At 44.2% G+C, this 26,629-nt stretch overlaps 1 protein-coding gene across 5 annotated transcripts in view; it reads right to left on the reverse strand.

The window, feature by feature from the left end:
* Window positions 1-26,629, reverse strand: part of BLTP2 (bridge-like lipid transfer protein family member 2) — a 28,720-nt gene extending 2,091 nt beyond the window's left edge. The window contains exons 1-35 of one of the 5 annotated variants that reach the window (XM_037162763.2): window positions 26,455-26,628; window positions 25,524-25,644; window positions 24,949-24,998; window positions 24,501-24,648; window positions 24,206-24,324; window positions 23,707-23,767; window positions 23,331-23,520; window positions 22,647-22,770; window positions 22,376-22,500; window positions 22,073-22,140; window positions 21,820-21,965; window positions 20,778-20,896; window positions 20,505-20,668; window positions 20,089-20,347; window positions 19,367-19,572; window positions 16,906-18,001; window positions 16,291-16,482; window positions 15,949-16,151; window positions 15,709-15,827; window positions 15,364-15,584; window positions 14,857-15,047; window positions 14,626-14,725; window positions 14,278-14,480; window positions 13,117-13,411; window positions 8,106-8,263; window positions 7,621-7,827; window positions 4,674-4,773; window positions 4,253-4,435; window positions 2,965-3,086; window positions 2,315-2,470; window positions 2,111-2,232; window positions 1,348-1,528; window positions 632-718; window positions 321-431; window positions 47-182 (exon numbers count right to left, since the gene is read on the reverse strand). In XM_037162763.2, coding sequence (XP_037018658.2) covers window positions 47-182; window positions 321-431; window positions 632-718; window positions 1,348-1,528; window positions 2,111-2,232; window positions 2,315-2,470; window positions 2,965-3,086; window positions 4,253-4,435; window positions 4,674-4,773; window positions 7,621-7,827; window positions 8,106-8,263; window positions 13,117-13,411; window positions 14,278-14,480; window positions 14,626-14,725; window positions 14,857-15,047; window positions 15,364-15,584; window positions 15,709-15,827; window positions 15,949-16,151; window positions 16,291-16,482; window positions 16,906-18,001; window positions 19,367-19,572; window positions 20,089-20,347; window positions 20,505-20,668; window positions 20,778-20,896; window positions 21,820-21,965; window positions 22,073-22,140; window positions 22,376-22,500; window positions 22,647-22,770; window positions 23,331-23,520; window positions 23,707-23,767; window positions 24,206-24,324; window positions 24,501-24,648; window positions 24,949-24,998; window positions 25,524-25,644; window positions 26,455-26,522 — 6,151 coding nt within the window. In that variant the 5' untranslated portion in view covers window positions 26,523-26,628. Of the gene's footprint in view, window positions 1-46; window positions 199-320; window positions 432-631; window positions 719-1,347; window positions 1,529-2,110; window positions 2,233-2,314; window positions 2,471-2,964; window positions 3,087-4,252; window positions 4,436-4,673; window positions 4,774-7,620; window positions 7,828-8,105; window positions 8,264-13,116; window positions 13,412-14,277; window positions 14,481-14,625; window positions 14,726-14,856; window positions 15,048-15,363; window positions 15,585-15,708; window positions 15,828-15,948; window positions 16,152-16,290; window positions 16,483-16,905; window positions 18,002-19,366; window positions 19,573-20,088; window positions 20,348-20,504; window positions 20,669-20,777; window positions 20,897-21,819; window positions 21,966-22,072; window positions 22,141-22,375; window positions 22,501-22,646; window positions 22,771-23,330; window positions 23,521-23,706; window positions 23,768-24,205; window positions 24,325-24,500; window positions 24,649-24,948; window positions 24,999-25,520; window positions 25,645-26,454 lie in introns of those variants that run through there. The other 4 variants (XM_037162762.2, XM_037162764.2, XM_037162766.2 and 1 more) reach the window with 4 other exon arrangements.

Here is a 26,629-nt window from a genome sequence, read left to right on the forward strand (position 1 = left end):
GCTGTGCTACCCCAGTCTTCTGGAGCTCCACAATAGAAGTTCTCACCAGTAGTCACCAGTTTGGACTTATCTTCCTCATCACCAACCTCATCATCTTCCACACTTCGGCCAGGAAAGAAAAAGCCCATTATTCTATGGAAGAACTGGTGTGTCAGCTGGATGGTGAGAGGCACCACATTTACCTAAAGAGGAAAAAGGCTGAAGAAGCAATTAAGTTCAGACATCATCCCTGAGTTTACCTACCCCTAACAGCGTAACACAGCATATGGATAGCTTTGACTGCCCTTTGTTCCTGGATCCCCAAAAGACTGTTTACTAACCTCAAAGTGCTCCTTAACAGAGATACCCCCAACGGGGGGCCGGACTTTGCTGAAGAGACGGAGGGCTAGCTGTCGCCCAGACTGGCAGGAGCTCTGGGGCCGTAGGACTACCTGTAGGATAGGGTGATAAATCAACCCCCAAATTCTCTATAGACTAAGAGGAGAAGCATTGGTCTTGCTAAGATGGGCAAGCTTTCACCATCTCCAATCACCACACTGTTTCCCACTGTGGGGTTATAGGGAAGGACCATCACAAATGGCCTGGACTAGAAAGTATGTGAATGGACCAGGAATGGGGAAATAAGACTTGCCTTATAGACAGCATTGGGGAGGAGGTTGTTCATAGTGAACCAGCCCAACTCCAGAAGATGTTCTGCTGTGTCATCAGACTTATTCACCTATAAAGACAGATCGCCACCCCCCACCAACCCCCAATCCATTATAAGCCTTTCTCAGGCGCTTGCTAGAGAATTACTATATATCCAATTTGTTTTTAGGTTCTCCATATGCCTAACCCCAAACTTTGATATCTCTTTCACCTCATATAGTCAATGTACCCTCTAATCCCATATTTTTCATGGGTGCTACCAGCCAGGGCACTAAATGCCAGTACTTCCAAATTGCTGTGACATTCAAAAATGGTCTCATTCATTACCAAACACCCTGGAGGGGGGAAGGGGGAGTAAGGAGAAATGAACAATGTCCTCTCCTTCATGTCATGGATAATTGCAAGAGAGTTTATGCCAGTATAGTATAATTAAGGTTCTATTCCAAGCAGGGCCACATTTCTAGGGATAAGATTATTCAAAAAAGCATTTGATCACCTTCATCTTTATCTGCAATATTTAATATTACAAACATGTATCTAAGGGGAATGCTGCTCATGTATCACTAATAAACTTTAATACCATCATCAATAGTTAAATAATAACTAGCTCCATTTTGTTTCTTTTTGTGAGTTACACTCATGAGACAGGTCAGTGCCTCTCAATACAGCTGCCTTTGTGTGACTGTGTATATCCAATACCTTGCTATAAAGGAACCGCTGTAGCTCCAATTCAGCAATTCCAAGCTGTCCATCTTCCTCTGTTAGGCGCCATCGTGCCTGAGCAAAGTAGAACTCAGTGCGACGGACCACGCTCACATCTTCCTGCTGCTTTCGCAGCTCCATCTTGTTGGCTTGCTGCAACTGGAAATCCTTAAAACACCTATAAATGGACAGAAAGATCAGAGACAATAGCGGTAACAGCACTTGGTTTAGGGTGGAGTGAAATGCTCTAGAATGATGCAGGAGATAAACCCAGAGATGGACCTTTTCTGGAACAGCTATTCTCAATTTCCGTCACTGGAGTCATTGCTTCTCATACTCTGCTATGGGATTACAAATCCCATCTTTCAGTACTAAAGCTTCTTAATAATTTCTCTGAAGTAATTTCTTTGAACTAATAACCCCTATGATTATATCTACAATTGTGTTCCTTACTGATCAGCTCAAGATATTTTATTTTCAGTTCAGCTACACAATATTAAGACAACAAAAGTGATCTTTCCCAACTACCCATCTTTCTCCTTTCCCAGGAGGTATTCTATTGATGATCCAAAGGAAAGGCTCTCTTGTTCTCAACTTCTTGGCTATGTTCAGTAAGGCTCATTCAGGAAGAGGTACCTGAATCTACTACATCAACCTTTGATCATGCACTAGGCCTAGTAACTATCAGAATGTGGGCAGAGAAGAGAAATTGACTGCATCTGGGGAACTGAAAAAGGGTAGAAAAAGAATGCTGTTTCACCTGATGAGGATATTAAGCTCTTCACTTTCCAGCGTTAGATTGGCCTTCTCTTGGTTTAGCTGCAACTGAAGCTTTTGGTTCAGGTCAAGAAGGTTCTCATTTTTGCTGTCATCCTGCAAAGACTAGGGAGCCAGAATAGGAGAAACTGAGAGATTTCCCTTGACCTAGGAGACGTCCCTCTCCTCAGACTGCCCAGGTGACTACCTTCATGATAGAATACATCTGCTTTTCCAGCTGCCGTATCTGGGCCACATGCTGCCGCACAGCCTCCTGCAAATGTAATATGCTGCTGCGCTGTTCCTCAGGATTGCTAGAAATCTCAAGCTGGAACCTGACCCGCTGCTTCTTCTCACTATGCTCCTAAAGGAATAAAAAAGAAAACGAATAAGATTTTACAAGCCTTCTAGTAAATTGAAAAGAGAAAGGATAACAAATGGAGATCTCTTCTGAAGAGCTCACCTTTATGTGTCACCATCAGCAGCAACAATAAGGGGTGGGCCCATGCCGAGGATTTAGTAATTGTTGTATTTCACAATAAGCTAATCAATCCTACAGGGTAGGGGTGGTGGGGATGGTGGAAGTGGGGAGCAGTTACTGTTCTTAGAGGTATTTAAATGACTGAGTAGAGAACTGACCAAGAAACACAAGTAAACAAGCTCTATAGTCTCAGGGACACTCAGACCTTTCCAAGATAAGTGAAACTTCATCTGCTGCTGTTGACTACTAGACGATAAACCAACAGCAAGGCCCTTTTGCAGTCTGAAACATGGCTTTTCTTAATGGATTCCAAATAAAGCACAAAGTCTGAAGGTTCCTGTAAGGATAACTGGCATCCTGCAAGAGCCCACGCTTACCTTCCGCTTGGGTTCTACATGGAGCAGCAGGTTGTTGACGATGTCCAGGATCATGGCATACTGAGCTGGGTTGGTGGAGATTTCCAGCTCATGATGGATGAGGGTGAAGGTATCCACAGCCCCTAGGTAATTGTTAGCAGCTAATTAAGAGGCTCAAGTTCCTCTTTAAATATCTACCCCACTTCTTAAGCTGTATTTGGAACCACTCCTATTAATTAACCTCATAGAAAGGCCTTGGTGAGAAATGCTCATGGGTAGAAATATGTTTGCTTATTTAAAAAACAAACAGTACCATTATCCATAGTTCTAAGAGTACAGGTTTGTTTTTTTTCAACATACTAAAGTGGTTTATTAAGATAACATTAAAAAAAAACAAAACTAATTCATGTGAAACATACAGGCTGTTGGCAACCACTGTCCTGAAATTATGTAAGTACAAATAAATGTACTGAAATGTGTAAAATTCTAAACTTTTTTAAAAAAGATTTTATTTATTTATCTTTAGAAGGGAAGGGAAAAAGAAAGGGAGAGAAACATCAGTGTATGGTTGCCTTTCATATGTCCCCTGCTGGGAACTGGCCTGCAACCCAGGCATGTGCCCTGACTGGGAATTGAACCACAATCCTTTGGTTTGCAGGCCTGTGCTCAATCCACTGAGCTACACCAGCCAGGACTGATATTCTAAGCTTTTAAACAAGAATATTTCTATACTACACACTTATATTAATGAAATATAAAAAAATTAAAAACTTCATTACAAAAGTAAGTTACACTTGCCTCTAGCTTACAGTATAAAACAATTTTATTTGCAGGAATGCAAAATGATTGTTTGCCATGAGCACTCTGAACATATAACATGTCTAATTTTCTTGTTCAATTTGCATTTATTGGGGAAACTGGTGTGTATAAAACCTTAAGTATAATTAGCTCTGATCTTCGTTGTGGTGCCTATTGGGTATGTGATATAACTGCAGTATCCCTTTGGGGAAGGGGAAAAGGGATTTCTTTGTACCAGGTCCTAATTAAACTATAATTTCACTTTTGACTTTTAAGCTATCAATTTTGGACTTGGAAAAAAATTTGAGGGTGATTCAGTAGAGGATGCTTCACCACTGAACACTCGCTGTTAAGAGTGCAGGTTATTATGTCACAGAAGAACTTGCAAAATGTTGACAAAGGGAAATGTTAATGTCCAGTGCAGAGTAGGACTTTTAATAGCACCACTAAGGAACTAACTATTGTCAGAAATTTTTTAGTACCCCCCAAAAGGCTTGCAAGCTCTGAATACCTTCCTGCTTCTTTAGGAGATCTTCCTTTTCCTGTTTCTCATGAACCTCAGGTGGCTTAATCTGAGTTGCCAGTTCAGGATCAATATCATGGCTATAACTAATATAGTACATTCGACAACTGCACCGTGAAATGATCCGCTGGACTTGCTGGGCTTGTTGTGCCTCGGCTGGCTGGTTCCAATCTGGGAAGAGGTGGGAAAGAGATAAGAGAAAGACACTGTCAATAGAGGTATTTTGAGAGCCTTCCAGCTAGCTACGTGTGATGTCTAGGGAACTCCAGACACTTGCTTTCAACCCAGCCTAATACAAAATGGTCCTACTCCACCATTAGGAGTAGGAAAGGAAATCAGGATCCTTTGGGATGCACATCTGCTCCTAACCATACAGTAACCGTATGATAAGGAAGAGTGGAGAGCTGACCTGTGGTGGTGGTAACCATGCCTCCCACTGCTTGCCCGCTCTCCATCAGCTCTTGCACAGAGTCCAGACTACGCTGCCGGTGCTCCTCAATATTCTTCACCTGAAGACAGAGATAGGCACCTTTAACTCCTGGGGGCTCATAGCTTGTCCTGGCCAATTGGGTCACTGATCTCCATGATGCAAGTAGTTACACTAACTATCTAGATTCACTATCTAAATTTCCATTTCCTGGAATAGCTTAAAGGATCTCTCAAGGTAGAGGACACATACGTCTCTTTTGTGGCCCAAACTACCCAAATTCTGAGTTACATACACATTTTGCCAGACCCACAGGCCTCAGGACAAAAAAACAAGCTAGGATAAAATCAAATCATGTCCTACCACACATCCATTAGGATGGCTAATTATTTTAAAAAATGGAAAATAACAGTTGTTGACAACAATGTGCAGAAATCAGAACTCGCACCATTGGTGCGAATGTAATGGTACAAACACTGAGGAAAACAGTATAGCAGCTCCTCAAAAAATTAAAAATAGGATTACTATATGATCCAGTAACTCGACTTCTGTATATATATATGCAAAAGAACTGAAAGCAGGGTCTCAAAGATATATTTGTACACCCATGTCCATAGCAGCATTATTCACAATAGCTGAAATAATGGAAACAAATCAACTGTCCACTGGTGGATGACTAAATAAGCATATATTGTATTTATGTACAATGTATTCATCCTTATAAAGGAAATTCTGACATGCTACAACATAGGTGAAACTTGAGAACATTATACTAAGTGAAATAAGCCAGTCTCACACACACAAATACTGCATGCCTCCACTTATATGAGGTACTTAAGAGTAGCTAAAATCATAGACAGGAAGTAGAATTGTGGTTGCCAAGGACTGGGGTAAAGGGAAAGCAGGGAGTTATTGTTTAACACATACAGAGTTTCAATTTTATAAGATAAAGTTATGAAGACAGAGTGCAGTAATGGTTGTATAACATTTTTAATGTATTTAATACCACTGAACTATATATTTAAAAATGGTTAAGAGGATAATTTTATAATGTGTATTTTCCAACTTGGAAAGTTGGAAAAATAATCAAATCATGTCATAAGCAAAATTTTCACCAAATCCAAAATTTCCCACTACTTCAGTATTTATGCTTTTGTGTTCTTGCTCTTTTCTGTCCTCAGAGAGAGAACCATTCTAACACTGTTGCCATGGGGGAAGGGGACTGAATTATTTTGACTCTCTGCCTAGCTGGAGTCAAAGTAAATAACAGAATGAATAATACAGAACAACACAGCAGGTCTGCCAAGTCACACAAAAATGTATATAGAAAAGGCAAGATCAAAGTCCCTCCCACCTAAGCCAAGAACATTCCACTCCAATACTAATATCATAGCGTGGGGGTCATGGGGAGAAGGGTTCATGTGCAAAAGAAGGCATGCCTAAAAGAAGCAAAGGCCCAGCACATGTGATACAGGTAAATCTAGCATATCTCATCCTGCCCACTTATGCATGAATATTTAACACCTTCTGTGCCCACCTCCTGAGACCACTAGTAAAGGGCACTGCTGGCCTGAACCATACCTTTAATATAAAAGGCATGCCCTCTACAAGTATCAATAACCTAACCCTTACTTAGCTTGGCATCTGATGAGATGCTTCTTACTTATATAATTAAATTAGAGGTTGCCTGGATTGAGCTCCTGGAGTAAGCTCAGTAAGGTCACTGGAGTAAGAAGCACCAGCCAAGGTGGAGGGAGAAGGGTGTTAGCTTTATCCCCATTTACTATAGAATGGCAAATGATGTTTTCACATTGGATCTAGTAACTCATTTGGTAGACCATGCCCAGCACAATGTGAACACTTAATACTTATTAAATAAGTAATGACAATGTAGTATATTAACTAGGTACATCTCATAACCATTATATAGCCCAATAATAATATTATATTCTATAAATTATAGCACAAATTCAGTTTTACCAAGAAGCTGAAAAGAAGATTTGGAGCCACTAGTCAATCTCACCATCTAACAAAAACATTATCTTGACACACAGATAGATGCCCACTTAGACACACTGACCTAAAAAGAAGCTTTATATTTTTCAAAGTACTTTCTCATTTGATCCTTTCATTTGATCTTGTCAAGGTGAAGTATTAGAACTCCATCTCACAAATAAAGGTGACTTGCCCAAGGGCTCATGGCTACGATACTGACAAAGCTGGCATCAGAACTCTCATAATCTGATTCCTAGACAGGCAGTCTTTCTATTCAACCTTACTGCCTTGCTGGAAAAAACCACTCAATCATCTTCACTGAGATCAGAGAGCCCTGATGGGTGTGGCTCAGTGGGTTGGGCATCAGCCGGAAGACCAAAAGATCACAGGTTCCAATCCCAGCCAGGGCACATGTCTGGGTTGCCAGACGGGTCCCCAGTTGGGGGCACATGACAGACCATAGATTGATGTCTGTCTCCCTCTTTTTCTCCCTCCCATCCCCCTCTCTTAAAATAAACAAAATCTTTTTTAAAAGAGAGAGAGAAAAAGATCAGAGAAAAGGCGGACAGATAACTTATCTAAAATTCTGACTTATTGCCTGTTTTCAGGCTTCCTGCTGACTACTGTGATGTTAACAGGGGTTAACAAACTTTCAAAAGTTCCAACCCATTTTATTCTAGCACTGGGAAATGAGAATTTTCCTTGCAATGAAATAGAATAGCATGAGATTTTTTTCAAAGGAATGCTATACTCACTGACACACAGACCGAAGACTACCTATAGTTCCTACATTCAAGGTGTCATCAGTCTCATTATTCTGCTAGGCTGGCAGCAATAGGTACTGTCGAAGCATCTTGCAATTATTCTGGGTGGCAGGGGCCAACTACAGAAAACAGGATGTAATGGGTCTTCCTTCCTCACCCTGTTGACTAACCTCTAACCAGAGCTGTCGGCCATCCTGCTCAGTGGGGCTGCTTTCAGTGGTGGCAAAGTACTGCATGCCATCCAGTAGGCAAGTCCAGGATGTCTTTTGCTTCAATGTGTCACCATACCAGGCTGGATGATGTTGACACTGCAGCAGCTGGGCTTTAGCAGCTGACACAATGACACAGCCTTCTGTTTCTGCTCCACGAAGAACCATCTATGTCAGAAAGAGAAGCAAAATCATAGCACCGGAGCCACCAAGAAAGATGAGAACAGTTAGAGAATTGTACTAATGATTGCAGCTGGGTCCAATTCTGGCTTACTGAGTGAACTCTACTGGCTTTTAGAAATAGTAGGGGTCATCCCTGATACCTGCTGCAAGGAATAATTTTTTGGACCTCTACCCACCCATTCTTACTTAGAGGTGAGGGAAGGTGAACACATTATGATTATGGCCTAGCCCAGTGTTGGGGTGCCCTGGTAAAGAGATGGTACCTGGCAGTTGACCAGCTCAATTAGGCAGTTTCGGTTATATATATCATCTGTCTGGCAGGCAGCAATGCCACACAACTGCTCGCTCACACCTGACTCATCTTCTGTGAACACTACAAACCTATCTGTCTCTTCAATCAGCTTCTGCAACATATAGGCACCTGGCAGAGAAAGAGGAAGCAGAAGTCACAGTCTCAAAGGGATAAAATCCAAACTGATCTTCCTTTAATTTTGCTGGCTAGGTGAGGGCTAGAACATATTCTCCCCAACCTGCAATTCCAGCCCACCCCACCCCCCACCCCTTGACCTCTCAGGACAAAATAAGGGCTGCTACTTCACTTTCCCCTCAATTTTAATGAAAGAAACAGATTCCCTCGCTGGTCAGTGTGGCTCAGTGGACTGAGCGCCAGCCTGCGAACCAAAAGGTCATTCATTGCTTCAAGTCACTTGTTCCATTCCAAGTTAGGGCACATGCCTAGGTTGTGGGCTGGGTTCCCTCCCCCATTGGAGGCCTGTGAGAGGCAACTGATCAATGTGTCTCTCACATACTGATATTTCTCTCCCTCTCTTTTTCCCTCCCTTCCCCTCTCTCTAAAAAATAAATAAATGAAATCTTAAAAAAAAAAAAAGTAACAGATTCCCAAGAGAAACTATGTAAGTAGTAGCATTTTTTTCTCTTAGGCACAGTCACCTCTGGATTACTCTAGGATCTCCACCCCACCCATTTTGTTCCTTATAGTTTTCAAATTATTTGAAATGCTATTTGTTGACCACTCATTTCCATGTGAAACCTCTTCCTTGCCATCAGTGCCATTGTGTCCTAGCTCTACTGCTCCCTCTGATTATTCCTCTAGACCTCTTGCCTTCTCCCAGGTTTAGAAGTATCTCCTAAGGTCTATCCTTGGCACATTCCCTTCTCTTTCCTACTTTTTCTTCTAGTGAATTTGTCTAACAGTATTTTGGTTAAGAGCACAATCTCCAGACTTAAGACTAGTCTGTCTCTGCTTAAGATCCTATCTGCCAGTGACTCGATTTGTGAACCTCAGCAGCTTGCTTTTAACATGTGTTCTGTTTCCTTGTCCACAAAATAATAGTAACTATCTCATAAGGTTGTGGAGAGAATTTAATGGAATAATATATTAAAGTATTTTGCAGAGGGTCTGCCACATAGTAAGCAACTATTATTATCTCCTTTGCATTAACTCTTAACTCTATACTAAAATTCCCAAGTTTCTACCTCTAGCCCTAAGCTTTTAGACCCTCATTCCCAGCTGTTTGTTAAACATTACCTTGATGTACTATTTGTACCACAAACTCAGTATGTCCAAATCGATAAGTCTGTATCTCACCAATGCTGTTTAGCCTCAAATTTTCTCTTTCCCCATTTTAATTCCTTTTTCCAACCAGTTGCCAAATCTCTTATATGCACAAGAACATTTCTATCCATCCCACATCGTCATGCCCACTGCCTCTACCTATTCAGACCCTTGTTGCTTCTTGTTGAGACACCGCAATAGTTTCCTCATTTGTCTCCCCATCTACAGTTCCTTCCTCTCTAGTCCTTTTCTGCACTGCCAGATTTATCTTCCTAAAATTAAAACCCTAATGATGACACACCCTTATTCAAAAACTTTCAGTAGTTCACTACTGTCTACTAAATAAGAACAAAAAACCTCTTAGCCTTGGACCTGGTTGGGTAGCTCAATTGGTTGGAGCATCATCCTGATATGTCAAAGTTGTGGGTTCAATCCCCAGTTAGGAAACATATAAGAATCAACCAATGAATGCATAAAGTGGAACAACAAATTGATGTTTCATTCTAAAGTTAATAGATAAAAAAACTTTTAAAGCATATGAAATCTGAAAAACAAACAAACAAAAAAAACCCTCTTTAGCCTAGTATGAAAGGCTTTTGATGATCTTCCTCCAGCTTTCCTTTCCAGCATCTTCTCTCACTCCTCTCTTTTAGCCACTGTCTAGGCCAGACAGACTGTTCCCTCTCCTTTGAACATATTAAGCTCTATCAACTCCACTCCCTCGGGATGTTCCCTCTGCCTTGAATGCCTTTCCTCCCCATTCCACATGTTCAAACCATACCCAGCCTTCAAAGGTCCAGCTCAAATGCTATTTCCTCAATAAAACCTTCCCCGAGTGCATTCCCTCCTTCATTCCAGTCAAGAACTTTTATCCATTCTTTCATTTCTTCCTTGTGGCATTTATCACTTTTCACCTCATTCTTTTTTTTTTTAATTAATTAATTTATTTATTTTTTAAAATTGATTATGCTGTTACAGTTGTTCTATTCCCCCCTTCATTCCCCTCCACCCTGCCCCCCCATCCCCACCATTACCCCCCTTTATTTTATGTCCATGTGTCTCAAGTCCTTTAGGTTCTATATTTCCCATGCTATTCTTGCCCCCCATCTATTTTCTATCTACTGTCTATGCTACTTATTTTCTGTACCTTCTCCCCCCATCTCCTCCTCCCACTCCCCTGTTGCTAACCCTCCTTGAGATCTTCATTTCTATGTTTCCACTCCTGATCTAGCTGTCCTTTTAGTTTGCTTTCGTTTTAGGTGTGGTTGTTAATAACTGTGAGCTTGTTGTCCTTTCACTGTTCATGTTTCTTTAACTTCTTTTTCTTAGATAAGTCCCTTTAACATTTCATATAATAAGGGCTTGGTGATGATGAACTCCTTGAATTTGATCTTATCTGAGAAGCACCTTATCTGTCCTTCCATTCTAAATGAAAGTTTTGCTGGATAGAGCAATCTTGGTAGTAGGTCTTTAGATTTCATGACTTGGAATATTTCTTTCCAGCCCCTTCTTGCCTGTAAGGTCTCTTTTAAGAAATCTGCTGACAGTCTGATGGGGACTCCTTTGTAGGTGATTGTCCCCTTAGCTCTTGCTGCTTCTAGGATTCTCTCCTTCATTTTAATTTTGGCTAATGTAATTATGATGTACCTTGGTGTGTTTCTTCTTGAGTCCAACTTTTTTGGTACTCTCTGAGCTTCTTGGATTTCTTGGAAGTCTATTTCCTTTGCCAGATTGGGGAAATTTTCTTTTATTATTTGTTCAAATAAGTTTTCCACTGGTGGCTGTGCCTTTCCCCCCTTCTGGTACCCCTATAATTCGGATATTGGAGCGTTTAAAGATGTCCTGGAGGTTCCTAAGACTCTCCTCATTTCTTTGAATTCTTTCTCCTTGACTCTTTTCTGTTTGGCCATTATTTGCTTTCTTCTGGTCCACTCCATTGATTTGAGTCCCAGTTTCCTTTTCATCTCTATTGGTTTTCTGTGGAATTCCATTCATTTCCATTAGTTTAGCCTTCATATGTTTCTCTAATTTGTGGCTATAATCAACCAGATCTGTGAGGATCCTGATGACCAGTGTTTTAAACTGTGCATCTGAGAGTTTTGCTATTTCTTCATCGCTTAGATTTATCTCTGGGGCTTTGAGGTCTTCTTGCGACATTTTTGGTTTGTTCTGGCCCTTTAAATGTGAGAAGCGGCGCCTTGGACTCCCAGGTCGCTGGGTTGTGACGCTGTATGTGGAGGCGTGGTCAGAGCGGGGAAATGGCGGCGCCCTCTACCGCAGCGGCCGGTCCAACCGCCCACTCCCTCGCCTGTCCGCTCCCGCGCAAATAGGCGACCGCAGTCAACACTCAGCACCGCCTCCCCACTGTCTCCTCTGCAATCGCTCACCTGGTGGGTTGCTCGGTCACTCACTAGGTCCAATCCTGCGTTTGGAACCCGTGCGTCTGATTCGCACGTCTGGATTCCGCGCCTGGGTCTGTCCGACTGAGTCCTCCTGTGCAACCCCTCACCAGACGCCGATTTCGCCCCTTACCGGTCGGGCTGAAGAATTTGTTGTTAACGGACTTCCGAAAAGTTCAATTTTCCGTGTTCTGGTTGTGTTTTCTGATGCTAATATTTAGTTGTCCCTAAACTTGGTTGTGTGAGAAGGCACGGCACATCCACCTATACCTCCATCTTGGCGGAAGTCCACCTCATTCTTAATGCACTCCTCTGTACTTGTTATTTCCTCTTCCTAAAATGCCCTCTCTTCTTTCCTCACCTGTCAAACTCTTACTCATATTTTAAGACCCACCGCCATTATCACCTTCTTTGTGAAGGCTTTCTAGACTTCCCTATTTTAAATGCTTTCTTCTTGAACATTCTTACAAAGCATTTTCATAATTAAATAATTTCCATACCTTTATATCTACTAGTTTCTAAGCTCCCTCCCATCTTTGTATCCCTAAAGTCTAGGGATGTCTGGTACATTGTAAAACCTCAATAAAGCCAAAATGAATCTATGGATAAATGAGTGACTGAGTGAACTCATCTTAGCTCATCCAGAGGTGACAACCTGTTGAGGCGAGTTGAGTATCATGCATTCTATATCCATCACTGAACCCAACACAGTACTTGGTGCTGTTAATTACTCAATAAATATTTGTTGACTGAACAAAAGAATAATTTATTAAAACATAAAACAATTCTCTAATCCTTTGCTTTTTTTTTTTTTTTTCTTTCTTTTTTTTTTAAGATTTTATTTATTTATCTTTAGAGGGGAAGGGAAAGAGAGAGGGTGAGAAACATCAATGTATGGTTGCCTTTCATGCATCCCCTGCTGGGAATTGGCCTGCAGGGAACTGGTCTGCAACCCAGGCATCTGCCCTGACTGGGAATCGAACCGCGATTGTCTGGTTCACAGGCCCGTGCTCAATCCACTGAGCTACACCAGCCAGGGCCAATCCTTTGCTTTTTTCCCTTACTCATTCCATGTTGGCCCCACCATTCCTTCCTGATTCTTCCCCTTACCACAAACTACACGCTTCAATGCCTCATATCATTGTTATGTAAGACTTAAGTGGCCTAATATGGAAAAATAATGGTTTCATCTCTATGCTTAGATGGAACCAGCCATGACTTAGTGCTTTTCAAACTCCTGTCCAAGCCAATGTGCATATCCTAAACCTAACCCAGCAGACTCTTATCTCCCCAGCTTACCTCCTGATGACCCCTTATCAGGCTGTCCACTAAAGCTGGGAGTGCTCACAGGAGGTGGGGCTGGGGCACTGGTCGGGACACTTTGCTTTGGCTTTTTGGCTGGCATCTGGGGATCAATCTTTAACCCCTTCAGGGCTTCAGTGGAGAGATTACGTTTGAGTACAGCTGCCTTTTTGTAGCCATCATATAAACCAAAGGCAATATCCCGATTAGTCGTCGTCCAGGAAGCTCGTAAATCCACCAAGTGCAGCTGGTGTGTGTGAAAGGCAGGATCCCCAATTCGAGCAGAGAGCTCCTGAGAAACAGGAAGAGAACCTCAGGGTAGCATGGAAATTCCCACCATTTCTCCTGAACCACAAATGCAGAGGTAAGAAAACAAATTTGTTGAATAAACCTGTTCTGGGAGAGACAAGAAGGCCTGGAAAAGAGAAACTAAGTGGTCTTAGCATGTCCATTAGATATACCCGCTGTATTTTAAATGACTCAGAGAATTTCCACTTACACTCCTTCCTGAATTGGGAAGAAAAACACCAAATAAGGTACTAGGGGGAAAGTTGTACTCTATTTCCTGAAGGGCAAGAGACTATGTTTAGAAGCAAAGAGAGAAAGGTACTTTTCAAAAAGAGTGATGCTGATACAGCTTATCCAAGTGAGTGCATCATTCAGTAGTGACATACATGCTTGAAATATACTTAGGAACACTACCAGGGACTTAGTCTAAAACCTGCTGATATAGACTGAGTTGTGTCCCTCTCCCCCAAATTTATATGTTAAGGCCATAATCCCCAGTGAGATGGTATTTGGAGATGGGGCCTTTAGAAGGTAACCAGGTTTAGATTAGGTCATGAGGATGAGGTCCTCATGATGGAATTTGTACCCAGAGAGCCTGAAGTACCAGAGAGTTTGTACTCTCTTTCGGTGCCATGTGAAGACACAGAGGCAGCCATCTACAGGCCAGGAAGACAGCCCTCGCCAGAACCTGACCATGCTGGGACCCTGATCTTGGACTTCTTAGCCTCCAGAATTATGGAGGAATAAATTACTGTTGTTTAAGCCATCAATGGTATTTTGTGTTTAAAACACTATGGTATTTTGTAGTTTGAGAAGAACTGAGACATCTACTGATACAAATAGTAGTAAAGAGCTTGTTTCACACAGTACCTCCTCTGCCATGCGATTGCTATGTCGTTGGTATGTGAGAGAAGACAGGCTCAGTAGGTGGGTCTTTGTTACCAAGGGATCAAGGCAGTGATCAGCACTCTCTTCGGTGGGCGAAGCCATCAGATGAACAGTCACCTGACTTAAGTCACTAACCATCTGGGTCACACTCCAGTCAGAGATGAGGCGCCGCATCACTGTGCCCGCTGAGAAAAGGAAGCATATAGGGCCTATGATCAGACCAGTCCAGAAGAACAGTGTGGGACAGAAAGAGAGGAAGCTGAACTGAGGAAGGGAAAGAGGACAAGGAATAGGCTAGGAGAAGTAAAGGGAGTTCATTTTTTACCTTACCTTGAGGTATAAGCCGCTGAGTTCCCCGAGTGAAAACGTGGCCCTGACTGCACTCAATCTGGATACCCCGCTGCTGGGCAAATGAGGCCCAGTAATGCACCTGGTCACAAGAAGTTAACACTGAATGAAGAATGGCATTGGAGAGATGATTAAAAGACCAGATAAGAAAAAATAAGTGAACAAGCGAAGGAAAACAGAATGAAAATGTCAACAAGGATGCTAGAGCCTGACCTGTAGCTGGGGAAAGAGTGCAGTAAAGGAAAGCTGCTTGTAGTGCTGGCCGAGTTTCTTCTTGCTGGGTTTCAGATTATTGAAGAGCTTTCCCCTGCAGATAGGCCTTGTGACACTAGTCCAAGTCGCCCAGAAGTTCTGCATCCAGCGCAGGGTACTACTATATAGCAGAATTCGGGGCTGGGCTATTGCTGCAAAGGAAAGCATAGACATTTCCTAGCTATAGTTAAAACATAGGGAAGAAGCTAAATCCTTCCTTAACTTCAGATTTTAGAGGTTTAAAAACCCAAACAGTACTCAGCCTCACACTAAATATCCCAACACCCTCTTCTTTCCAAGATCCAAGTTCTTTACTTTTACCAACCCTCTTTGAAAAGGTACTAACCCAAATCCTCCCTTGCCCTTTCCCCTGTCCCCTCCCCAGAGAACTAAGCTGAAGTCTTCTCAGTGTCTAAGCCTACCCCCCCCCCAGCCCTTCCTCCCCACTGTCCCAGACCCAAGCCTCACTCCCGCTGTTCCGAGTCAGATCCATCTTGATGGAGAGATTAAGGTTCTCAGAGCGGAAGGCCCGGTAGGAGTCATGAAGCTGGCCCAAGGGCACCTCAGGCAGGAACTCTGGGGCCCGAAGAGTGACACCATGGTGATCATGGGGGTTTCCATGGCATAGCCACTGCAAGTCCAGTGTCATGCAGAGGTCAGGCAGGTGAAGGAAGCAGCAGTCGTCATACCTGCCTCACAACAGAATCCCAGTCCTCAGTGCCCTGATCACTTACAGCCCTTGGCTCTTCCCCTCTCCCTCCACCCTGAGTCCCTCACCCTGTTAAGGCTCCACCCACCCATCACGCCACTTACTTAGAGGCTGTTCTCACGTTGACATCCAAGTCACCCTTGAACACAAACTGACCAGGTTTCCAGTGAAATGACAGGTGGCTCCACTCCCAGTGCATATTCTCAGTTGTATTGTATGGATCCTATAACCACCCACAAAAATGTGGTGAGATATGGGTAAGAATATCACCCTCATCTGCCAAATTGTACCTTTGTACAAGCCCCAACCATCCCAGTAAGAAAACAACTCATCTGGACCCTCACCTCAGTAGCCAGCTGGTGCAGGTTCGCCTGTTCAACATCCATGTGCCAGTCCCCATGAAACAGAAGACGACTCTTGTCCCACCAGGGCAAGGGTGGGCTGGGGTCAGCTGAAGGCTTGGTCAAGAGGTCCACAGATTGGCCAATCAGTGTCCAGGCTGGATCCCAGCATGGACCCCACACTACCGTGTATTGAAAGATTTCCGCTGGGACAGAGGGGCAAAGGGTAAGCTTGTTACACAACTTAATCCCACTCCTCTTCCTTCAGCAGAGAGGCCTCAGTGCATCTTCCACCCCAGCTGTCACGACATCCCTCAGCCAAACCAACTGCTGTCCTCTACTCACAGTGAAAGTCATGGTAGAATTTGAGTGGGGGCATGTTCCTCTCTACTGCCACATTACCCCATGGTAGCCCCAAGTGCAGGATTTGACGCCGACGAGAACAAGGGTGACCACTTTGCTCAGTGCCCACAAGTCGACCCATTAGCCGCCAGTCACGGATCTCAAACAGGTACCGGGGATAATCTCTTATCCGAACTGTTATTATAGGGAAGATATACACGGGCTATTCAGGGAATGGTCTCAGTGTTCTCGGGCACATTTTCCCCTGCCGCTACTTTTACCCATATATTTTACAAAGTCAACTGGGAGAACAAAAGCTAGTCATTGGTAACAAAGCTGAAAAAGGGCACTGAGATCCTAAGCAGATGGTAAGAATAACACTGAGATCTAAAAGCCAAACTAACCCCGAAGATGACGGAATTAGTTGTTCCTTGAAGTTAGCCATGTAATTTCAGGGTGAAATTCAGGAACAGAAAAAGGGAAGAGGAGCCTACCCATCCCACTCCGCCCATCCAAAAACAGCCAGAGTTCCCAATATAACCAAGTTCCTCTGTAATCACTCAAAGAGCTCCCTAGGGCTCCAAGGGCAAACACCAGGCTTTGCAAATAAAGACTTACCTAAAAAAGTCTTGACACTGCACTTGATCATACGACACCACTGAGTAACAAGATCGACTCCCTCAGCAGGAAAAGGGCTGCCTGGATCAAGCTCTCGAACCTGCTCGATCACACGTTCAGGCCCATGGAAGGAGGCATCTGCCAGAGCCACCAGCTCTAGCCCTGAGAGGCTCCAAGTGAGCAGTGCCCGGCGCATAGGTGTGTTGCCATAGAGACGACGTGAGCGCTGGATGTAGATTTCAATGTTTTTGTGTTCCAAAGAGGCATAGAGCTCCTCAATTTTGCGGGCTGGCAGTAACTCCCCATGCTGCTTCCGAAGGGCAGCTACTTTGGCATCAAGCAGCTGTAGCCTTTTGGCACTCTCCTTGCTTTCATCCTTCATCAGTTCATAATTATCACGAAGTTTCACCTCAAATATGTCATCCAGGAAAACCCATGAGAAGTGCTGAACCTTCAAGAGCAGATCAGGTGGGAGCGGGGCAGGGCTTGGACAGGCCTGAGCATGAGCTTCACCTCGATGCAGCCCCTTCAGCCATTTCTGAACTCCCACAGCCTCATCCAGAGTTTGAGAAAAATCATACTGATAAGGAAACTCCACTGACACTGAGCCGAGGGAGAGGAACCAGACGCGGTTCCAGAGGGTCTGCAGCGCAGGGAAGGGGTTCCGGTGGAGGATCATTTCCTCCAGCTCAGGAAGCAGCTGCACCTCCACCTCCTTGAAGTTGAAAATGCTATTGCCATCAAAGCCAGCAGCCAGCTCAGGGCAGTAAGCCTGAAGTGAACCCCCATGCCGGCTCAGTGACACGCTCTCTGCAGCCAGGGTTATGAACTTGTCCTCAGCTACAAAAGCAGTCAGCTTGGCTGCGCTCACCTCCAGTGTCAGGTTTAGCAGCCGCTTTGGGGGAGATGGCTCAGGGGAATGGCCTTCCGGTTCAGAAGTGGTCCCCAAAGTCTCTAGTGCAAGGAGTGAAACAGTCTCAGGAAACAGAGTGGCTCTTAGTAGGTCTCGGCATTGCAAGGTGGCCAGGATATGCTGGTACAGGTACATGTGGTCCGGGGGACTCCAGAGTAAGGTCAGCCCTGTACCACACTGAACCTTTAGGGAGTGAGAGAAAAGGATCTGTCAATCACCATGCCCCAGAACAGGAGAGATGACAGGGGTCATCATACATGCTTACGTGACTCAGAGCCTTCCTCACTTAGAAGTCTTTCCTGAGTAACCCTTGCCTTGTTCTTAGCACCAGGAGCACGTAAGAGCATTTATATCTAAGTTCTCCTCAACTAGATCCTAAATGGTTTGAGTAAAGGCTATGTATTTTAATTCTTTGGTATCTATCAAAGTACATCTAACATATATATCACATAATAAACCATTTGGCTTTATATTTCTTCTAAGTTATCTTTCTATAACTGCCATACTATGTATAATAACCTCTGCAACAACCAGTTTGAAAATGTTTCATATACTGATTTCATCTTAACTAAATTCTTAAAAAGTATAAAAAGTAATGACCAGGCCCTGGCTGGTGTAGCTCAGTGGATTGAGCGCGGGCCTGGGAACCAAGCAACCACGGTTCGATTCCCAGTCAGGGCACAAGCCTGGGTTGCAGGCCAGTTCCCATCAGGGGACTCACAAGAGGCAACCATACATTGATATTTCCCTCCCTCTCTCCTTCCCTTCCCCTCTAAAGATAAATAAATAAAATCTTTAAAAAATATATCCATTAAAAAAAAAGTAATGACCACACATATCAATATAGCAATTGACTTATATGAAAGTATGCTCCAAAGAAGGGAGCTTGAAAAACAAAGTCAGTTCAGTGATCTGTGGACAGGGAAAATTTAAATTCCAGGATAAAAAAATTCCTTTGAGCTCCAGACTCAAAAAGCAAACTAATTCTTCAGGATCCAAAGGAAGCTGAAGTCTGACAAACAGGAAGATTCCCCACTCTCCTCCTAAGAGGGTCCCTTGTCTGTCTGATACCCTGAGAGAAATGTTGGAAAGCTTCTCAAACTTGCCAGCACTTCCATCTTCCAGCCTTTTGATGAGCTGAGTGTTTCAGCAACATGTCACAAGATTATGATCTTTAAAAAGCTCCATATGTTTCAGAGATATGCACTGAAAGATTTACAGTGAATATTACTGGTCTAGTATCTGCTTCAAAATAATCCCAGAACCAGAAGGCAGGGGCCGTTGGTGGAAGTATAGATGAAGCAAGTTGGTCATAAGCTGGTAATTATTGAGGCTGGGTATGAACACATGGAAGTTCATATTGTCTATAGTTTTGCATATACTTTAAATTCCATAATAAAGAATTAAAAAATGTTCAAAACAAGCCAGGAAAAAAGAACACCAGGTGTTGTATTTCTCATAGATGGTTTCACATCACTCAAAAGACTGGGAAATGATCTAAATCTAGGGAAAACCCAACCTGACTCGACCCCCGCATAGAAGCAGTACCTCCAGAGAACGGATGCTGTTGTGATAGGTGATGGAGAGCATGGAGAGGCTGAGCACTGGGGCAGGGATGTCGGGAGCTTTGCAACAGGGCTGCATCTTCTCCGTGACCGACTTCACCAGTGCAAGCACAAGTCCTTGAATACCCACAGTGGAGGTTTCGGCACTTCCCAGGACAGTCAGTGTGTCTAATCGGACCTCTGATGCCCCTGACATCCAGAAACCATGTCAGCCTTGATTCTCAACTTCCAACGGACAACTTCAGTCCTCACTCTCCTTGGTTACTTTTTCTCTTCACTCTAGTTATCTTTATTCCCCGTACCTCTCTAAATTCATTCCTCATGTTACAGGGAAATAGTTCCCTTCTCATCTTAACCTAAACTTCTGGCAGGGCCAAAGAAGTTCCCTAACTCCTGCAAATTGCCCAGAGATACATCAGTTACTAAACACAAGGGAAGGAAAAATAAAAATAAAAAAACACACACATCTCATTCTCTTGATCAGACATCAAGGATATCTTTTTTTACATATTTTGCTTAATACTAACCTTGTATAAATCCTTAAAAAATAACAATAAGCCTAAAAGTTATGTAGGACATTCTAGCTTCTCAGCTTCTAACATAGAAAAGTTACAGATAATTAGCTTCATTAAATGAGAAGGAACGAGCATAATGTGCTTAGGTTACAAACTACCCACTTTGGTACAGATTCCCTGTCCTACTTACCAACGAGGGCAGAAAGGGTGAACAAGTTCATATCCTCCACCTTCAAGTCCACCTTCCAAAGTAATGACACAGATTCTCCAAATGAAGATTCCCTAGGGACTGCTGACTTCCCAGACTGTGTGTCCATCAAGGATAACATCCGAGAGAGACACTGGGCACAGGTGTCTGATGTTTCTATCTGCAATCCTCGGATAGTACAATCAAGAAAGAGGGTATCCGACTGGGTGCTGGACAGGCCCAGAGGCTGATTATAGCTACCCTAGAAAAGAAGAAGAGGGACCCTGACAGGAGCACGCAGATACACACTTCTATAAGACACTAATGCATCACCTGCTGCCAAAAAGGTGCTCCGTGCTCTGAGGCAGGGCAGGATGAGGAAACTGCATGGACTCCTGTTCACCGAAGTCCATACCTACCTGTAGTGTGAAGGAGTCCAGGACAAGTGCCTCACCCCAAACATGCATATTGGGTGGGTGCGGTGCCCGCTGAATGTGGGAGTCACTGCCCACTCTCCAGCAGAGGTGGTCCACAGTTAGGATGCCCCGCTGATGGATACTTTTTGGCCTCAAGTGCTGGTAATCTAAAGCAAAAAGGTAGAAGAGGGGCATTCTATGGAGCCACTGTGGCCACCGATTGTCCAGCTTCACTCCTGGACAGGTTTTTGTGCCTTTTCCACCCCAGAGCCTTACCCAGAGAGATAGAGTTGAATCCCAAGGCAAAGGGCGGTGTATCTCCAAGCTGAATGGAAATGTTGACATTGGAGATGGAGGTGCTAAAGATGATGGGAGCCAGGATTTGGGGAAATATCCTGCATAGGGACAAGACATCATTGTTTGATAAGGAAAGAATTGCAGCTTCCTATAATGGAAGCTCTCAAAAATCAGGGTGAGTTTTATTGTGGTTCTTAGGAATAGATGCAACTAGAAAATAAAAGACTGGCCCTGGCTGGTGTGGCTCAGTGGATTGAGCATCGGCCTGCAAACCGGAGGGTCACTGGTTCAATTCCTGATCAGGGCACATGCCTGGGTTGCAGGCCAGGTCCCCAGTTGGGGGAGCACAGGAGGCAACCAGTCTATGCTTCTCTTACACACTGATGTTTCTCTCCCTCTCTTCCTCCCTCCCTCCCCTCTCTCTAAAAATAAGTAAATAAAGTCTTTAAAAAAATAAAAAGAAAAGATTGAACTCATCAGTTCACCGCTACTCTGAATGGTTAATCTGCAGGAATGGCAGAAAAGTATTATGTTGAACCATACAAAATGGCCATTTCATAGGTCAAATATGGTGAACGTCAGGAGGTCACAGAATTCAACCCACTACAACCAAGGAATATCGCTTCCACACCACCAACCTTTAAGTTCTCTACGCCACACAATGCAAACACTACACAAAAAGAGATATGGCACCACTAATATGTCCTATCACCTTATAATACGAGGCAGACAAGATACCATTTATCATTTAAGTTCAGTTCAACAAACATTTAATTTGTTTAATAAGGCATTGTGCCAGGTACTGAGGACATAAAAAAGAGGGCATCATCCTACCATCAAAGAGTCTAATCTAACAAGGAAGATATATAAAATAGGATTGTTACTGAGACTGGGCTGTTGAAACTTAGATTAAGAAAGATCAAACAGTCAAACACATATTTCACATGAGATGCCACTTCACACCAAAAGAATTGCAGGGAATCCATCTGATGAGATAGCGGTTAAAAAAGATTACACTGACCTTTTTCCCCTTTGCTTAAGAACAGATGGACTAGACCCTTGAGTCTCAAGTGCTAGCATGTGCATCCAGTGAGAGAACTCCTGGTGCCGGTAATGAATGATGCAAGTGTTCAGAACCAGGGAGGCTGACAGGTCAATGGTGGTCACCTAGAAATTAGAACACCGGAACTATGAGCTCAGATTGCATCTCATATGGCACTAATATAGGAAGAGAACAGAGAAAGGAATGATTTTTGGTACCACAATCACCACACCTGCACACTAGCCTTGAGGGAGTTGAGGCAGACAATGCGCTGGCGGCTCTGAGACAGCAACAACCCATCTGTAAGGGCAGAGGGTAGATCTGAGAACACTGAGAGCAAAAGGTAAAACTACAGACAGGCAAGGAGATGAACAGATTGTCATTAATGCTCAAGAGTTGGGGCTATTTTCTCTCAGTATGGTTCCCTCCACACCCTTCCCACTGATATCAAATTAAGAAGCCCACGTGGCGCACGGGGAAAGAGAGTGTCTGGTCCTCCCATTCTCTCTCAGTAACAGTGTTCCCACCCACAAACCTTTTAGTAGGAGTTCAGTGCTCATCTGTGCCATGTCAGAGTTTGCCGTGAAGCTTCGAAGGGGCAGCTGATCCTCATCACGGTGGTAGAGGAAATGCAGCAGCTTCAGCGTCCAGTTCAGATGCCTGGACCAGACAGACTCTAGCTCAGAAATATGTGGAATGCCTTTTCTCCCCACAGATGAACTCAGTGCAGCTACTAGCTGCATATACCAGCATATAGCTCCAACTACCACTTTTCACACCTCTGTGCCGAGAGAGAGAGATCTCACCTCTTTTGACTATTCATGGACAGCACCACACTTGTGATCTCCATTTTCACCTTCACCTGGTCTGGCAGCTGCTGAAGAAGGTATAGGCCAGGCAGAGTGGGCTCAGTCAAGTCCTTTGTTGCCTCTGAAAATATGAATGGGTAACACAAGAGGCACAAATCCTTAACATTCCCGAATCTCCAAAAATTCCCTGCCCTCTTTGGTCAAAATGTCCCATATAAAATAAGCTAAGCAAATGCCCAATCTTAGGCTACAAGGCAAATATCCCAGAGATTAAGATACCTGCTGTGCTTCCTTCCCCAGAGTCTAAAAAACAGTATGGAGAGCAGATTGGTATAATAGAACGAATATGAGCTTTAGGGTCAAATAATTTAAACCCCACTTTTAATGTCAACTAGCTATGTGCTAGCTGATCTTCACTGGCTTCAGTGTCCTCATTTGTGCAATGCTGAGAGGACATATATAAAACACATAGTACGGGTTTAATCTACGATAATTATCCACTAAATGTTGGTTCTTTATCCTACCACAAATAAATGTCCTAGTTCCTCTATCTATTCTCAGGGTCCAAGGCCATGGCGACTAAGAAATCACACCTAAATGAATAGTGAAACTACTATTTTTTCTACTTCCAAAACAACCTGAGAACAGGGCAACCAAGAAGTTCACTGACTGGGACTTTACCTGAACAGGGAACAGGCTTGGGTGCAAGACTTGGGCCCTGGTGCAGCAGCTGACTATGGAAGAGGCCCTCATGCAGTTCAGCATGAAGTGTCCACATATCCACAGTGATCGCCTTCAGGTGCTGACTCCTGATGCCCACTTCTAGACACAGCTTTAGGGCCAGTGAGAGCTCTGCAAGGCAGGTGTCCTCCTGCAGAAGAATAAGCTTATAAGGTGTGTATGTGTAGGGAGCTTGGGAATTTTGGGTCAAAATGCAGTGGTTTGGAACACTACATTGAGAGAACCCCATAAGGAAACAGAATCTATGGGATAAGCCCTAAGCTCTTTAATACACACAGAAAGATACAAAGCAGCTGAAGGACCATCGCATACTCACCAACTGGCCACTCTTTAGAACTTTGCTGTTGATCTGACTTAAGCTCACCTCACATTTTAGCCTGGGAAAGGAAAACAATTAAAAGCACTTGGTCCCTTTCCTCACTGTTTACCTTCAATCGAGCTTTGTTGGCTGGTAGGGACAAGGCAAGCAAAAGTGCCTAACCTTAGCCTCTCCTTAAATTACCTGGAATGAGCCCTCGCTGGTGTGGCTTAGTTTACTAAGTGCCAGTCTTGGGACCAAAGGGTTGCCAGTTCAATTCCCAGTCGGGGAACATGCCTGGGTTGCAGAACAGATCCCCAGTAGGGGGTGCTCAAGAGGCAACCACACACTAATGTTTCTCTCCCTCTCTTTCTCCCTCCCTGCCCCTCTCTAAAACTAAACAAATAAAATCTTTAAACAAAATTATATGGAATGAAAAGGCCCTGACAAGTGTCTACCCTGAAACAAGTATAAGGAGAGAATGGGACTACTAGACCCTTTTCTACCCAGAGTTTACCTTTTCCCGTCACTATCCAAAAGAAAGCTGCTTTCTCTGATCTGAATATGCCACAAGGACTCAGAAGTAGCCACCTTGAGAACCATGATGTTTATAGAATCTACATGAATGGAGAATAACTGGAAGGAATAAACAAAGAACAACAATTAATGCTAAGGCACTGCCTTTCCTTTCCAACAAAAAAGAGTTAAGAGGCAGCTCTTAGTATCATGCCTCACAAATAGAAAAATCCACCCATGACTCCAAAGCCAGTCATTCCTAGAATAGTCAAAAGAAGTGGGAGAGGTAGTCTGACCTGACATAAGATCTTCAATAAGGCTGGGCTGAAGGACAGCTCCTTTTGATGCACTCCAGTGCTCTGAGAGAACGGAGCGAATAGGCCAGAAGCCTTCTGTAGGTCAGTTCTGATACGCACTTCTCCAAAGCACAATGCCACATAGCGCCTGCCCGGAAGAGAAACCTCATGCCATCAGGCCCATCCCTTCCACAGCTCTCTCTTCTTCTTCCTCACATTCACTCCCCCATCCTCCCTAAAAATGGAGCTCAAATCACTGAGGATGGTCTCATAATAGTTATCAATATCTGTCTCATAAGATAATCACTTCCAGGCTAACCATGAGACATCAAGCCAAGAGCCCACTTCCCTTCTTAGACTTTGAGGCCTGTGTAGAAGAATTTCATTTTCTGCAAACCCCAATCCCAAAATATTCCCCAAAGGAAAAGTGAGGATATAGGGTACTCACGGCAGATCATGGCTAAGGAGTTTGCTGGAAATCCACAGGCTATCAATTTCCTAAAACAAGGGAGAAAGCTTTGTATATTAGCTGCTAGGTAAGATATGAGCAGCTTGACAAGTCAAGAAAGGTTCTGAGAAGAGGAGGAAGTACTATAGCCCTTCCATGAATTATCCCCCATTCCATTTGTATGGGCTTCTCTCTTCTGCACTAGATCCTGCTCCTAACAATGAAGTTAGTATTCCTCTTTTATGGATAAGTTACCTTTTTTCCCCCTCTTAAAGTAGAACAGTAAGCTCTTCTAGTTCCTCTTATCTTTGTTCTGTGCTTTACCTCTGTATCTTTCTTATGTGGTCTGGACACTTTGTGCCTTATAAGCATTTTTAATTGAACAATTACATCAATCCCAGCATTCCCAAAATAACACTAAGATCATCTTGGCAAAGAGGTGGCAAGACTGGGTAACAAGGAAAGTCACCCAGAATTCTTTTTGAAAGAAAATTAAAAGCTGAAATTCAGCTGAATCAACTGTCCCCCCACACACATACACAAACACACCCAGGGAATTCCCCAGGACTCACCACCGTTTGCTGGTGCTGCTGAAACTTAAGACTGACATTCTGGATCCCCCAAAAAGAGCCAATCTTTAGCTCTGCCTGCAGCTTCTGCTGACACCACTTGGTGACCAACCGGACCACAAGCCACCTACAGAAAAATCCCTGTGAGTTCATAGGACCCTCTCCCAATTATGCCTTTCCTCACTCCTTGTTGGTCCTAGAAGCCCTTGCAAAGGGTTAAATCCTGAGGCTGGGTCTTCTGGGCAACTCTCCTGTCTGCCAAACACCACGCTGTCCCATACATTCAGCCACAACGATCAGAACAGTTGCCCTAGGTTGTCCCCTCCACCCAGATGTAATCAGATAAACTAAACTCCACCTTTCTAAGTTGAAGACAAAGAAAGCAACCCCTGAAATCTTTAGGAACGCTCTAGGTTCCTAGAAAGATGAGGACCCAACAGGAGTCGAAGTGCAAGCAGCCGTGTCAGATGTGCCATCACACACTCCCCAAAGAGTCTATGTCTTCGCCCTCCAGACAGATGTCCGCAAGTAGGCACTGTGGGGTCACACCCGGCCAGCTCTAATGCAACTCTTCCCTGGGCAGCCAAACCTGTTCCGGCTTCCCAGGGCAGGCTGCAGGTGCCCTTTGTATTCGGTGAAGGAGACACTCAGGGGCATGTAGAGTTAAAGAGGGAGACCACTGAGCCGAGCCCCCTCCTCACACACATTCATCTCTTCAGGCCTCACCCGCTTCCCAATCCCAGCTCCTCCTCGCCTGCTCCGGCCCTGCGCCCCCGATCGACCCCTCCTCCGCCGCCGCCCGCGCACCAACCCCTCCAGCGCTTCACCCATCTGCCTCCCCCTCCCGCGCGCCTCTATCCAGCGGGTGCCCCCCGCCCCTTCAGCCTCTCTTCTTCCCACCATCTCCACCACCCGGCCGTAACCGGGATCCCCTCACCGGCCTAGGAAGAGGGCGAGCACCGCAACCAATAGCAAGGCCAACAGCGCAGCGAAAAACAGGGGCATTACGGCCCCGGCCCGGTCTGGTTCCGACCCGGCCTGGCTCCGGCCCCCGCCCGGCCGGGTCCCGCCCCCCCCTCCAGTTTTCCACAGCTCAGTGTTGGGCCGACCAG

Source organism: Artibeus jamaicensis, unplaced genomic scaffold (genome assembly GCF_021234435.1).
Source record: "Artibeus jamaicensis isolate MK-2021 breed Jamaican fruit bat unplaced genomic scaffold, CSHL_Jam_final contig_2790, whole genome shotgun sequence".
Taxonomy (NCBI): domain Eukaryota; kingdom Metazoa; phylum Chordata; class Mammalia; order Chiroptera; family Phyllostomidae; genus Artibeus; species Artibeus jamaicensis.